This window comes from Mytilus galloprovincialis, chromosome 1, assembly GCF_965363235.1.
Source record: "Mytilus galloprovincialis chromosome 1, xbMytGall1.hap1.1, whole genome shotgun sequence".
Classification (NCBI taxonomy): Eukaryota; Metazoa; Mollusca; class Bivalvia; order Mytilida; family Mytilidae; genus Mytilus; species Mytilus galloprovincialis.
Window position 1 is genome coordinate 39,082,131 of NC_134838.1, and position 13,107 is coordinate 39,095,237.

The 13,107-nt window shown below is 30.8% G+C and overlaps 1 protein-coding gene across 3 annotated transcripts in view; it reads left to right on the plus strand.

Moving 5' to 3' along the window:
- The window catches only part of LOC143073833 (voltage-dependent calcium channel subunit alpha-2/delta-3-like), a 127,015-nt gene that overhangs the window by 83,105 nt on the left and 30,803 nt on the right, over nucleotides 1–13,107 (plus strand). For all 3 annotated transcript variants that reach the window (XM_076249568.1, XM_076249569.1, XM_076249567.1), the window contains 9 exons: nucleotides 637–696; nucleotides 1,371–1,554; nucleotides 3,450–3,581; nucleotides 4,472–4,538; nucleotides 7,015–7,165; nucleotides 9,115–9,282; nucleotides 10,039–10,197; nucleotides 11,407–11,485; nucleotides 12,182–12,231. In XM_076249568.1, coding sequence (XP_076105683.1) covers nucleotides 637–696; nucleotides 1,371–1,554; nucleotides 3,450–3,581; nucleotides 4,472–4,538; nucleotides 7,015–7,165; nucleotides 9,115–9,282; nucleotides 10,039–10,197; nucleotides 11,407–11,485; nucleotides 12,182–12,231 — 1,050 coding nt within the window. The remainder of the gene's footprint in view (nucleotides 1–636; nucleotides 697–1,370; nucleotides 1,555–3,449; nucleotides 3,582–4,471; nucleotides 4,539–7,014; nucleotides 7,166–9,114; nucleotides 9,283–10,038; nucleotides 10,198–11,406; nucleotides 11,486–12,181; nucleotides 12,232–13,107) is intronic.

Genomic DNA, 13,107 nt, shown 5'->3' on the forward strand with positions numbered 1-13,107 from the left:
GTAACAGATTATTTAATAGACTATTTTCATATTGCCGACTTTTGACTCTGGTTTATATTTATTTTAGACAGGTTACCTATGACATCCTTGTACCAAGCCCAGTTAGAGCAATGTAAAGAAGTAACATCAAGCTTCTAATCTGTACAATTCTTGGAAAAAATATACTGCTTCATATTTTCTTTACACGACTAACGCATTGGAAAATAGTAAAATTTCCCCTCAAATTACACTGATTTAAAAATGTTTCATTTTACTTATTATGACTGCTCTTAATTGACCGAGTACCTGGATGTCATATGTAACCTGTTGAAAAATAATATAAACCAGAGTCAAAAGTCGGTAATATGAAAATAGTCTATTTACAATTTGAAAATTAAAACCCTATTACAAATAGTATATTTTACAAGGTAACATTAAAGATGAAACAGGACATTTACCAAACGAGTAGGTTGGAGGCTCCAATTAATACAGCCCCTCTTTCTAGCTAAAATTTCATAAGATAATATATATTAAAAAAAGCTTGTGGAAATTTGATCTTTTTCACTTCATCACATTTAATGTGAAAGTGTAACTACATGCACTCTGATTTAGTCTTATATCATTTCTTAGATTATTATATAATATGATTTTTTACAGAAATTGGTTGAAGTTGCTGAAAAAGAAAACATTAAAAGTCATTATGAAGAAACAATTGATGTGAGTTCTAGAAGTAAATATACGGATGTAGATTTGAAATAAATTCCTTATGAGATACAAAACATTTTAAAAGGCAATACAGCTAACACTTGATTTAAACGATTTATGACAATTATTTCCCATGTGAGCTATAGACACCATTTGGCATCTATCAGCTTTTCAACTTTTCACATTTATATTTACTCTGAAGTCATTTTTTAAACCAAACTTTGCTAGATTGATTTATAAAATTATTTCAAAATGCAGTCCTCATTTTCCACAGTTCAGAAGAAAAACTAGGCCATCTAAGACATTATTGATTCAGATTGACCAATGTTCAAAATCTTCAGCTAGGAAACTTTAATAGATTGTTGTACATTGTAACCATTAAATCAAATGTTTGTGGGTAATTCATACGAGCAGGTTGAGCAATTCAGACTTTTTATAGCCCACAGTTCTACTTTCTACTTTTTAGGCTATTTTTAATTATCATAGCTCTTTTAAACAGTATAAAATTTGCTCATGTTTTTTACTCTAGCATGATACAGTAACAAGTTGAATCCTTTGTTACAAAATGTCTTCTGGTTTAATTACTGTAAAATTATGATTGTTCATTGATGCATAAATTCTCACAGTTCACTTCATTATCCTCATCTTTACTCTTTGTATAATTATATTTTCTTCCCGAATTTCAGCTTGACTACCTCAATAACAAGAAACTTCTTAGTGATGATGACCTGCAGGCAATGAACGAAACTGTAGAGAATGCAATGAAAACTTACAAGTATATTCATTTAGTACAAGACAAGAAATATAATGATGAGATGATCAATTATAACCTTAGTACTATACATGTGCCAACTAATGTATTTGATAAAGGTAGGTTTACTAATACACATTTTTATTTACTGGCCAGCTAAGGCCCACCTCCAGTTGAGGGATTTTCTCGCTACATTGAAGACACCATTTGCTGATGTCTCCTCTTTGGTTGGGTTGGTCCGTGACCACAATTGTCGTCCTTTGATTTTCGTTGTTCAAGAATATAGTCCTTAGTGTTGACAGTGGGTTACTTGCCATTAATTTTTATACCCCTTCCAAATTTATTTCTCCATGTTTAATGCCTCAAATTGCAAGTAGGGGGGGGGGGGGGAGATGAAATTACACTGTAAAAAAATTTGGGTCCAGAATTTTAAACGAAAGTAGTAATTTGGTCCAGCTGAAAAAGGTTAAAAATGAGCACTTCCGAAGCTGTCAAAAGACTTCAAGATGCTCCAAACCTAAAATTTTTCATATTTTGAGTTAGAGCCGATGAAGTTTTCTATAATTTTGAAATAGTTTGTCCCAATAGTAGTACAACACACTGTAAAAATTTCTCTGAGAAAGCGCAGGTGGGATTTTTTTTATTTTCATTTATGTTCTAAAAGAAATGCACTACGAAATAATTGTGGTCTCGGACCGGTTGTTGTCTCTTACATATTCCCCATTTCCATTCTCAATTTTATTCTATTGTGTGTGTGTTACATTTCACCAATATACATATTCTGTGGATTCATGATTGTTTGTTGAATACCAATTTTCATTGATTTCGTGGTTACCCTGGAACCATGAATTCCAATGTCCAACAATTTACAAATTTTCTATAGGAATGTGAGCATACTTTGGCAAAACCATGAAATTAAATATCCACTAAAATGAAAGTTGTTCTCAATCCATAAAAAATTAATGAATCCCCAATTTTCACTTAGAAAACAATTAAAATACTTCAACTACTAACATACACTCCTCTGAAAAAATAAAGATTAACATCACTAGAAATATGTTGTTTCAGATAGCTAATGACGTTATTCAAAATGCGGAGGGGTAAAACCAGTTTTATATCACACACTATATGTTATGACACAAAACAAAAATTGCTGACTTATGATATATCTTATTTTACTATTTCTCATCTCTTTAAGCTTTAACAGCTTCATAATGTGTATAAAAGCTGACATTTTTACAACCTCTTAGGAAAATCTAATATCATTTGATAGGATTTGTTTTTTTATGGTTTCATGACAAACACAGTTGTAAATGCAGGCAGAGGGGACTGATAAGTCTGTCAAAATTGTCAAGGTAAAATTAAACAAATGGGTACATTCTGAAAGATATCAATTATATCTGTTTCAGAAAGAAAAAAAAATGAATTTAAAGTCATGTTTATTTTAAACCTAAAATCGATGTAAAAAATATTTCTCACTTATTGGTAGTGTGAAAATGTTATTATAATTTGTTTCTAATCATCTTTTATGAAAACATAATTACCATATATCAACAAATATATGACTGAAGTGATCTTGTTAAAAGAAAAAGACAGAAATTGGGATTCAAGATTATCAATTTAACCTGAATTCAATAAAGTATTAAAATGACTCAAGCTTCTTGAATAGGATACAAGGATAAATATCAGAAAAAATGAATGAATCAATCAGCAGCAAATGTTACTTCACAGTTAAAAGTATAAGATCTAAAAACACTGCAAAACAAAACATATACTGAATACAATTATGTATACTAGACCAACAGTGAACACACTACTGTCGTAATGAAAACACTACTGTATATACAATACTTGTATACTGAATACACGACTATATACTAAACTGACCTACTGATTAAACTACTGTATTCAAGTCAAAATTCATAGACAACAAAGTCTTCTGTGAATTAACTTTATGATAATACATGTACCCATTACTGTATGCATAGATTTTGGATCACATTTGTTGTTTAAGCTCCAGAGATTCAGAACGGAGTAAACTGGACACATACATTAGATGGACAATTCCAGAAAAATCACAATACTGATCAATCATCAAAATGGCAGTACTTTTGTAGTTCAGATGGTTTCTTCAGAATTTATCCAGGTTTGTCCGTAGTATTGTTTCTTTTTTTAACTGTGTCATGAACTTGAACCTATGTGATAATCTAATATTAGAGTTTGGATTCTCAATGCACATTTTTTAGGAAAAATAATTAAAAATAAGAATACATTTAATAGTCAGGAAAATAGTTAGAGGGGCAGTAGGTGTCAAATTCATGTTCACAGATTTTAATCAAATTCTCATATTTCATTTATAACAATGTAAAACATTTATCCAAATTGTTAAAAGGCTAAAATAAACAATTAACAGAGCACTGGCATGAAAATACATAGTTTCGTTTCGTGTGTATTTTAGTCCAGATGACATCTAATTAACTATCGAGTTGACCTCTAAAGACATCTGATGACCATATAAGCAATGTAAACATGTATATAGTTATGAATATATTAAGCAAAATTGTGCTGTTTGAATTTTCTAGGTCCATTTAATTTCATATTATAGATGAAAAAGAAATTTTTATCATTGTTTTTCCTGTATAAGAATGAGTTTTTGTGCATCTAATCAGTCAATCAAATGATTTACCTTTATTTCACTTTCAATGTTGACATTCTTTTCCTTTAAATAACTTTACACATACAATTCACATGTTATCCATCTCAAGCTAAGGGGTTAAATTAAAGTTCACATGAATACTGATTCAATGAGGTTGAATTATTCACTTGCAAATAAATAATTCATAATCAGTGTTTTTTAGCTTGTTTTGACAAAATTGAATCATACTGGCTGCTAAAAGCCAATTATTATTTCACTATGTGCATTTCATTAATGATTGAGCAAATAAAATAATATATTAGATTTTTTGTATATTTCATTGTTAGTGCCCCTTTAAGAATAATAGGTATCTCTTTACATTGATGTTCTGTTTATTACAGGAATAAAATGGCCAAAGAATAATACAGATGGGAGAATTGATACATTTGATTGTAGAATGAGAAGTTGGTAAGCAATTAACCTATTACGTTGAATTAATGTGAATAGATAGAAATGTTAGGTACATGTCACTTAATCAGCAACTTAAAACAATATGCAGAAAATGACTTCTAGGGTTAACATATAAACGTAATCCTTTTTAGCCCAACTGGCCCTTCGGGCCATGTGAGCTTTTCTCATCACTTTGCATCCGTCGTCGTCGTTCGTCATTGTTAACTTTTACAAAAATCTTCTCCTCTGGGCCAAATTAAACCAAATTTGGCTACAATCATCATTGGGGTATCTAGTTTGAAAAATGTGTCCGGTGACCCAGTCAACCAACCAAGATGGCTGACATGGCTAAAAATAGAACATAAGGGGTAAAATGTAGATTTTGGCTTATATCTCTGAAACTAAAGCAATTAGATCAAGTCTGACATGGTGGTTAAATTGTTTATCAGGTCAAGATATATCTGCCCTGACATTTTCAGATGAATCGGAAAACCTGTTGTTGGGTTGCTGCCCCTAAATTGGTAATTTTAAGGAAATTTTGCCGTTTTTGGTTATTATCTTGAATATTATTATAGATAGAGATAAACTGTTATCAGCCATAATGTTCAGCAAAGTAAGATCTACAAATAAGTTGACATGACCAAAATGGTCAATTGTCCCCTTAAGAAGTAATTGCCCTTTATAGTCAATTTTTAACAATTTTTGTAATCTTTTACAAAAATCTTCTCCTCTGAAGCTACTAAGACAAATTAAACCAAACTTGTCCACAATCATCATTAGGATATCTAGTTTAAAAAATGTGTCCGATGATCTCGCCTGTGAACCAAGGTGGCCGACATGGCTAAAAATAGTACATACGGTAAAATGCAGTTTTTTGGCTCCTATCTCTGAAACCAAAGCATTTAGAGAAAATCTGTAGGAAATAAAATTGTTTATTAGGTTAAGATCTATTTGCCCTGAAATTTTAAGACCAATCAGGCAACTTGTTGGGCTGCTGCCCCTGAATTGATAACTTTAAGAAAATTTTGCAGCTTTTGGTTATTACCTTGAATATTATTATAGATAGAGATAAACTGTAAATAGCAATCATGTAAAGCAAAGTAAGAGCTACAAATAAGTCAACTTGACCAAAGTTGACCCCTAAAAGGAGTTATTGTCCTTTATAGTCAATTTTTAACAATTTTCATAAATTTTGTAAATTTTTTAAAAATATTTCCTGCTGTCACTTCTGGGCCAATTTCATTAAAGATAGAGATAATTGTAAGCAGCAAAATTGTTCAATAAAGTAAGATCTACAAACACATCACCAACACCAAAACACAATTTTGTCATGAATCCATCTGTGTCCTTTGTTTAATATCCACATAGACCAAGGTGAGGGGCACAGGCTCTAGCCACACAGGTTCTAGAGGCTAGAGCCTCTAGTTAAGTAATATTATAGTTAAACACACCTCTCCACAAGCTGTATTTGTCCTCACAATCAAACACACCTCTCCACTAGCTGGATTTGTCCTTTACAATCAAACACACCTCTCTACAAGCTGGATTTGTTCTCACAATCAAACACACCTCTCCACTAGCTGGATTTGTCCTCACAATCAAACACCTCTCCACAAGCTGGATTTGTCCTCACAGTCTCTAAAGTCGACATGCTGATGATCATTGTAAATCAAATATGTATACCACTTGACCACAAAGGCTTCTTATCAGTCTGTAATTGCCTTGACCTTTGAATAATCTTTTCATCTTTCTGAGTTCATTAGTTGATCAGGTTTTTATGATATTATTATTAGCCACCTGACTCCATTTTAGACAAACTTGACACCTTACTAATCATATACAATTACTGTCTTTTGATAAAAAAAAAAATGTCCTTTGTTTGACTTTTGAAAACAGATATTCACTGATGCTAAAATGAGTATCATTTTTTTCCAAAAGTCAATTAGACAACATATTTATAGAAAAAAAGACAGTAATTGTGTTATTCCTATTTTAAGAGCATAGAAAATGTATTTTATAGTAACCAATTATAAATCAAACATTTTACCAAAATTAAACATGTAAAAGCATGTGACATTTAGCGCAGTTAATATTACCTTTCTTCAGGTAAATATTTTGTATTATTCAATTCAACTCCTTTTGTTTGAACACAGTACATTAATACACAACAGGCACATTTGGTGTAACAAAGGATAACTGTGGATTCATCTATTTTTGTGGATTCATCAATTTTCGTGGATTGCTGAAAATTTGTATTTTCGTGGATATTTGATTTCGTGGTTTTGTCAATCTCTGTATACAGAGTCTATAGTAAAATTTTATTCGTTGACATTTGAATTCGTGGCTCACATGTACCTACTAAACCCACGAAAATTGGTATCCAATGAATAAAACTGAATCCACAGTAGTTGTCCTGATTACAGTAGATTTAAGGCAGTAGGACATGTGAACTGTGACTTATTTATAAAATATTTAGATTGTTTTGTCATTTTAGGTACATAAAAGCAGCAACTACTCCAAAGAATATTATAGTATTAATAGATTCCAGTGGTAGTATGAAAGGCCTGCGTATGAAGATTACCCATTTTACAGTTGATAAAATACTACAGACCCTAAGTGATGAAGATCATTTTCAAATTATAGAAGTAAGCACTCTCTACTGTTAGTTAGTCATGTTATCATACCATAACTTCTTATTTTTATATAAAAGGGATATTTATGCCCAACCTAGGGTCATTATCTTTCAGGTTTGAGGCTGTTCATCTATTTGTTCTTTCGTTCTTCCCTCTGTCCTGATTCAGGTTTATAGTTTTTTTATCAATATAAAAAAGAAGGTAGTTTTTGATGAAGTCCAATCAACTTGAAACTTAGTACACACGTTTCCTATGAAATGATCTTTCCACTTTTAATGCCAAATTAATGTTTTAACCCCAAGTTCACAGACCACAGAACATAGGAAATGATAGTGCGAGTGGGGCATCTATGTACTATTGACATATACTTGATTTAAGGCAGCACAATACAATTTTTTTTTTTACTTCTTATCTCCAACCTTTAAAATGCTGTTACTTTCTAAGACTGCATATAAATAAAAAAAAAAGAGGTATAAGTAAATAGATAAAAGATTAATCTTTTAAATGAATGCAATATTTGTGTTATGCAATCATTATGTAATCAATTATTATGCAATTGATGGCAACATCTTGGTCAGTTCACTTAAATGAATTTAGCTATATCATCTCTATAATTTTACAGGAAATTATAATGAAATCAAATAATCGCTATCATATTCCATTCTCTCATAAATCGGTTATAAGTGTAAACATCCTTACCACATAAAAGAAGATAATGTTTGATTAGATGTAAAATTTGATCTATACATTCTATACAAAATCAGAGACACCTTTTTGTAGATAATGGCTCTAGGAACAACATATAATAAAATCAACCTTCTCGGAGTATCCACAAAGAAGCTAATTTCAATTGAAAGTAGAAATTTTTTGTAAATTTTTTTTAAGACACAGTTAACATTAGAATTGATTACATAATTATGTATAATACTAACAGTGCATTAATTTGAAAGAGTAATCTGTTAGCTATCCATATATACCACTTTTATAAATATTCAAGCATTATAAAGAGAGTTACAGCATTTTAAAACTGGGGAATTGGAGGTATAAAATCTTTGTATTGTGCTACCTTAAGACTAAAACATATTCATTTTCAATTATAAGTAAGTATAACAATACAATTTCAAAAATTACAATAGATCAACCCATTATCAAAGTAAAAAAAGGCCTGATTTTGTGTTTTATGTTCTTTGCAGAACCTGATTACATGCCCCTAAAAAAAATATACAGTGTAACCTGTCTAATCCGACACCCGAGTATTCTAACATCCTGCTTTAACCGACACATTTTCATGGTCCCAAAATATGCCTATCCTTGCAGAAAAAACTTAAGTATTCCGACACCCTGCTTAATCCGACATTTTTTTCTGGTCCCCCATTGTGTCGGATGAGGCAGGTTACACCGTAGGTATAAATTCTTTTATAAAAGAATATTCTTTTAACCTGCAATAGTTGCAGAATGATTGACATAGTGATACAAAACTTTAGACATAATCTATTTATGCTGAAAGGGCCGTTACAACACCAAATATTAAACAATCAATCCTCTTTTCTTTGACATACAGTTTGTTAAATCCCTTTGTATCTTCTTAATTTTCTTAAGGTGGTACCCAACACCTTGACTAAAACAAATTTGGCTCGTTTATTTTTCATAAAATTTTGACAAAGTGTTTACTTTGACCCTTTAACAAAAATATAAAATTTTTAAAAAATTTGAACCGATCAATTTATCAGAAAAATTACACTGGTTATATAGCAGTTTGACAAGCACAAATTTTGATCATTGAGAAGCTTAATATTCCCTTAAAAACACAACGTAATTAAAACGTTTAGCTGATTTTACAGAGTTATCTCCCTGTAGTGTTAGGTACCACCTTAAAATATTGAATTCAAAGGTTCACATAACTGTATCATATCATTTCTCATTTATCCTTTTAATGATGTTAATGTTGTTTATAATTTCAGTTTGCAAAAGAGCCATCTTATGTAGACAAAGGCTGTTCTAACGGAACACTAATTCATGCCAGTGAGCAAAACAAAAGAAGAATGTTGGAGAAAGTCAAAGAGATCAAACCTAGTCAGAAAGCTAACTTTACTAAAGCTTTAATTGAAGCATTTGAACTGTTTGAAGAGGTATAACAGTAATGAGCTAGATAGACTTTTTTTGTTGTTTTTTCTATGGTCGGGTTGTTGTCGCTTTGACACATTCCCCATTCCCTTTCTCAATTTTATTTTTTGTATTACCTTTTTTCACCCTGAGTTTAAATTTTTCAACTGGCAACCTTATGTGGTAGGACATCCTGGTACCTGGTCAAGTAAGAGATATCCGATGTACCACATTTCTTTACTTTTATATTGGATCCTATTATAACTGAAATCTACAAAGTAAAAAAATTGGAAATAAAATTTTACAGGGTAAGAGAGTATTCCTTAAAAATAACTTGTTTTACAATATGAAAATGCTCTTCTACTTGTACTTTAGGAACCAAATTCAAATACATTCAGGAAAAATAGTAGTTCTTTTGCAGTGTTCAATTTGAATTTGAAATTGAAAACTTTAAAGCAAGTAAAAAATTTCTTAAATGTCCATTGACAAAAGGAACTTTACTTGTTTGAGTTTCTTGCTTCTGATTTGAGGCTAACATAACTGTGTTCAATACTTTCCTTTCTCAATTCAATTTTCAGTAAAAAATTAATACAAAAATTTATATCATTAACCTGCTTGTCCATAGGTAGATGTTTTTAAGTTATAAAAGACCACTGGTTAAACATATGTGATTGACAAAACTAGGTTTTCTTACAAATCTACCAATTTCCTCAACTGGTACACTTCAATACCTTAACTTTTATTGTTAGTGAATGATTCTAACATTGTTTTATTTTTTCCAGGTGGAGTCAAATTTATCCAATAATTCTGAGCAGTCAAAGCAAACAAAACAGACAGAAAGTCCTAAACTTTGTAACAAAGCTTTAATGTTAATCACTGATGGAGCACCTGAAAGTTATGAAAAAGTTTTCCAGGAATACAATTGGCCAAGTAATAAATCGGTAATATTTGTTTCAGTCAACTGCAGTATAATTGCAAAAAAATTTAAAAGAATTTGTCGTATGTGAATGTTTTGGGATAGGCTTCTCTTACTCTCACATATGCATGGAATTCCTAAAAAAGGTATATACTATGAGGCCATAATTTTCAGGTATAGTATGGATTATAAGTTTTCCTATTGTTACGTTCAGAATGAGTTAAAGTAACCAAGATTATTCATTGTCCCTTTATGGTTCATTTTTTTTTTATTGTATGTTGCTGTCTCATATCTTCTTTAATAAAAATTACAGTATATTTAAGAAATAGTTTTGTAGCTGCATTGTAAATAGCCTTATGTCATTGTTAGTATAAATCTCACAAGAACACACCATGGCAATATTTTAATTGTAGTAAAGTTTGAATGAGTTTGACTTGCATGTAAAACCCTGTTCACACTAGCATTTTTTTTTAATCGATCTAAATAAACCAGTTAGCGTTCACATTATCTTTGATCATAACGATCTCTATCAGTCTAAACCGATCCACTGCGTTCACACTACAATTAAAAACGCAATCAATCTAACCTTTTTACCAAACATTGTGTATAAATAGAACTGATTTATTAAATTCATTTATTGATACTCCGACACACACACTTGAAAAAAAATGGATAAAGTTATTGTTTCTCCTGAATCAGAAGTTAACATTTTGGTACAGGTGTTATTGCCGTTTTGTTTAATTTTGAAAAAAAAATCTGTAGTAACGAAGTTAGGCCTACAACATGACGAAGTATTGCGGTTCCTGAAAAGAAAAAAAATCATCATAAGAAAAGAAGACACAGATTTCGCAAATCTATGCGATGGCGAAGACAAAATGTTTTCAGTTTGTTTTAAATGTCTGTAAACAGAGAAATATGGGTTAAACAACGAACCTCTGAGATAGTTTTGGCGCTGTACATGTGCATACGTTATTTTCGATTCAATCATACTAGTTTAAACTGATCTCTGCCTTCACATTTAAAGTAAGATCGGTTTACTTTAGATCGATTCAAACTAAACTACCTCTTTTGGTGTTTTAGTTTAGACCGAATGAAGATCGATTCAAAGCGTTCATATTGGCCCTTAAATCGATCTAAAGTGAACCGGTCTAGTTTAAATCAATAAAAACGTCCTAATGTGAACGGGGTCTTATATAACATTGGCATTGTTGTTGCATCTAACTTTTTTTTTTAGGTCCGAGTGTTTACATTTCTCATTGGAAGAGAAGTATCAGAGAGTCGCAATGCAAAATGGATGGCAGATGCTAATAGAGGTAGTCATTTTACTTCACTTTATTTACATTTTTTGTTTAGATAAAAAGAATTGATTATTATTATAGAAATATTACAGATATTTATAGTTAATTTCTTTTGGTCTGTGGATCTGTCCATTAGTCTATCCCTTTCCAGTTTAGGTAGTTTACAATGGTCTCATCAACTTAAAACTTGTATACATGTTGATTGATCCAATCTAATTAGACTTTATGCTTAAGTATTAGGAACTGTGTCTTATGAACACACATTCTTCTTATATTGATGTCAACTATTCTTCATACTTTCCTATATACTATATTTTGCAACATTGCACAATTACCTTGAATACAGTTGTGGTCAACTTTTTGTACTTGGTGGAATTAAGAGCTTGGCATGATATAAGGATGCCTATCTGTTGATGTCTACCATATTTTGCCTTATGGGTATCCTTTGGTTATTTGTATTGGCCTGCTGTTCTTCTGATGAACACCACACATCTCGTTTTATTCATAATCTAGAGCTTGCGTTAGAATATGACCTAAATAAGAGCCGATGAACTGCTGCTTGTTTGCTTTGTGACTTGTTTATTAGAGAATGATGTATCATGTACAATCACCATTTATAATTTATAATAGCATTGAGACATGCCATATTATCATTGATGTCTTTAATTTAGGCTTAACCATACTCAGACACTAGCTATTTCTATTTTATAGGATATTATACACACATATCTACCCTAGCAGATGTTCAAGAAAATGTTCAGGTAATATTATTTTCTTTACTCAACTGTGAGTGTTTTTTTTTTTTTATATTTTGCAAATAATGATGTCTTAAACAGTTTAAATCTGCAAGGAATAAATCTGATTTAAAATTATATTTATATGTCCCATGTACATAAGTAGCGTGCATAATGGGGATTCTTGGGTCTGTCATATTGTCCATCCTGTATCAGGTTAAATATTTTGGTTATTTTAGTTTACATTAAGTTGTGGACTTAACTTTAGTATGTCAACGTATATTTGTTCCACCTTACAAAACTTCCACTGGAAACTTAAAATCTGTATAGATAAGTAGATTTGGTTAATTCATAGCAGCAGCATTCATGAACAAGTCTTGAAAAACATTTTGTTGGTGCTTTATCTGTCTGTACATTTAAATGAACAAAGAGTTTATAGATGTTACTGTGCTTATTTGAAATACCAAAAACCAATTTGCTAAAAGGTTGCTAGTATGAAGCCAAGTGGTGCAGTGTAATAAAAAATATTCTTTCCATCCAATTCCTTTGATTGACTGTCTGCTTACTTAATAAGTGGGAAAATTTTATCAGAAGGTCAATATCTGAAGCACTGGTCAAAACAGTATGATTTGGATATGGAAACTTCTATTGAAAGGACATTCATAAGTAATCAGTTATTACATTGCTTTAATAAGCAATAAAATATTTTTTTGTTTACTGAAAAAAATTAATAGCTTGAACTGTCTACAGTAATTGCTTAAAAGCACTAATATTAAAGGGAAATAATAATATTTTATTATATTGCATGTAATAAACACAACTAAAATTATTTCCCTTTAATGTCATGTTTACAAAATGTTTAGACATCTTAGGAATAAATATCAGAAATTTTATTTTATAAAA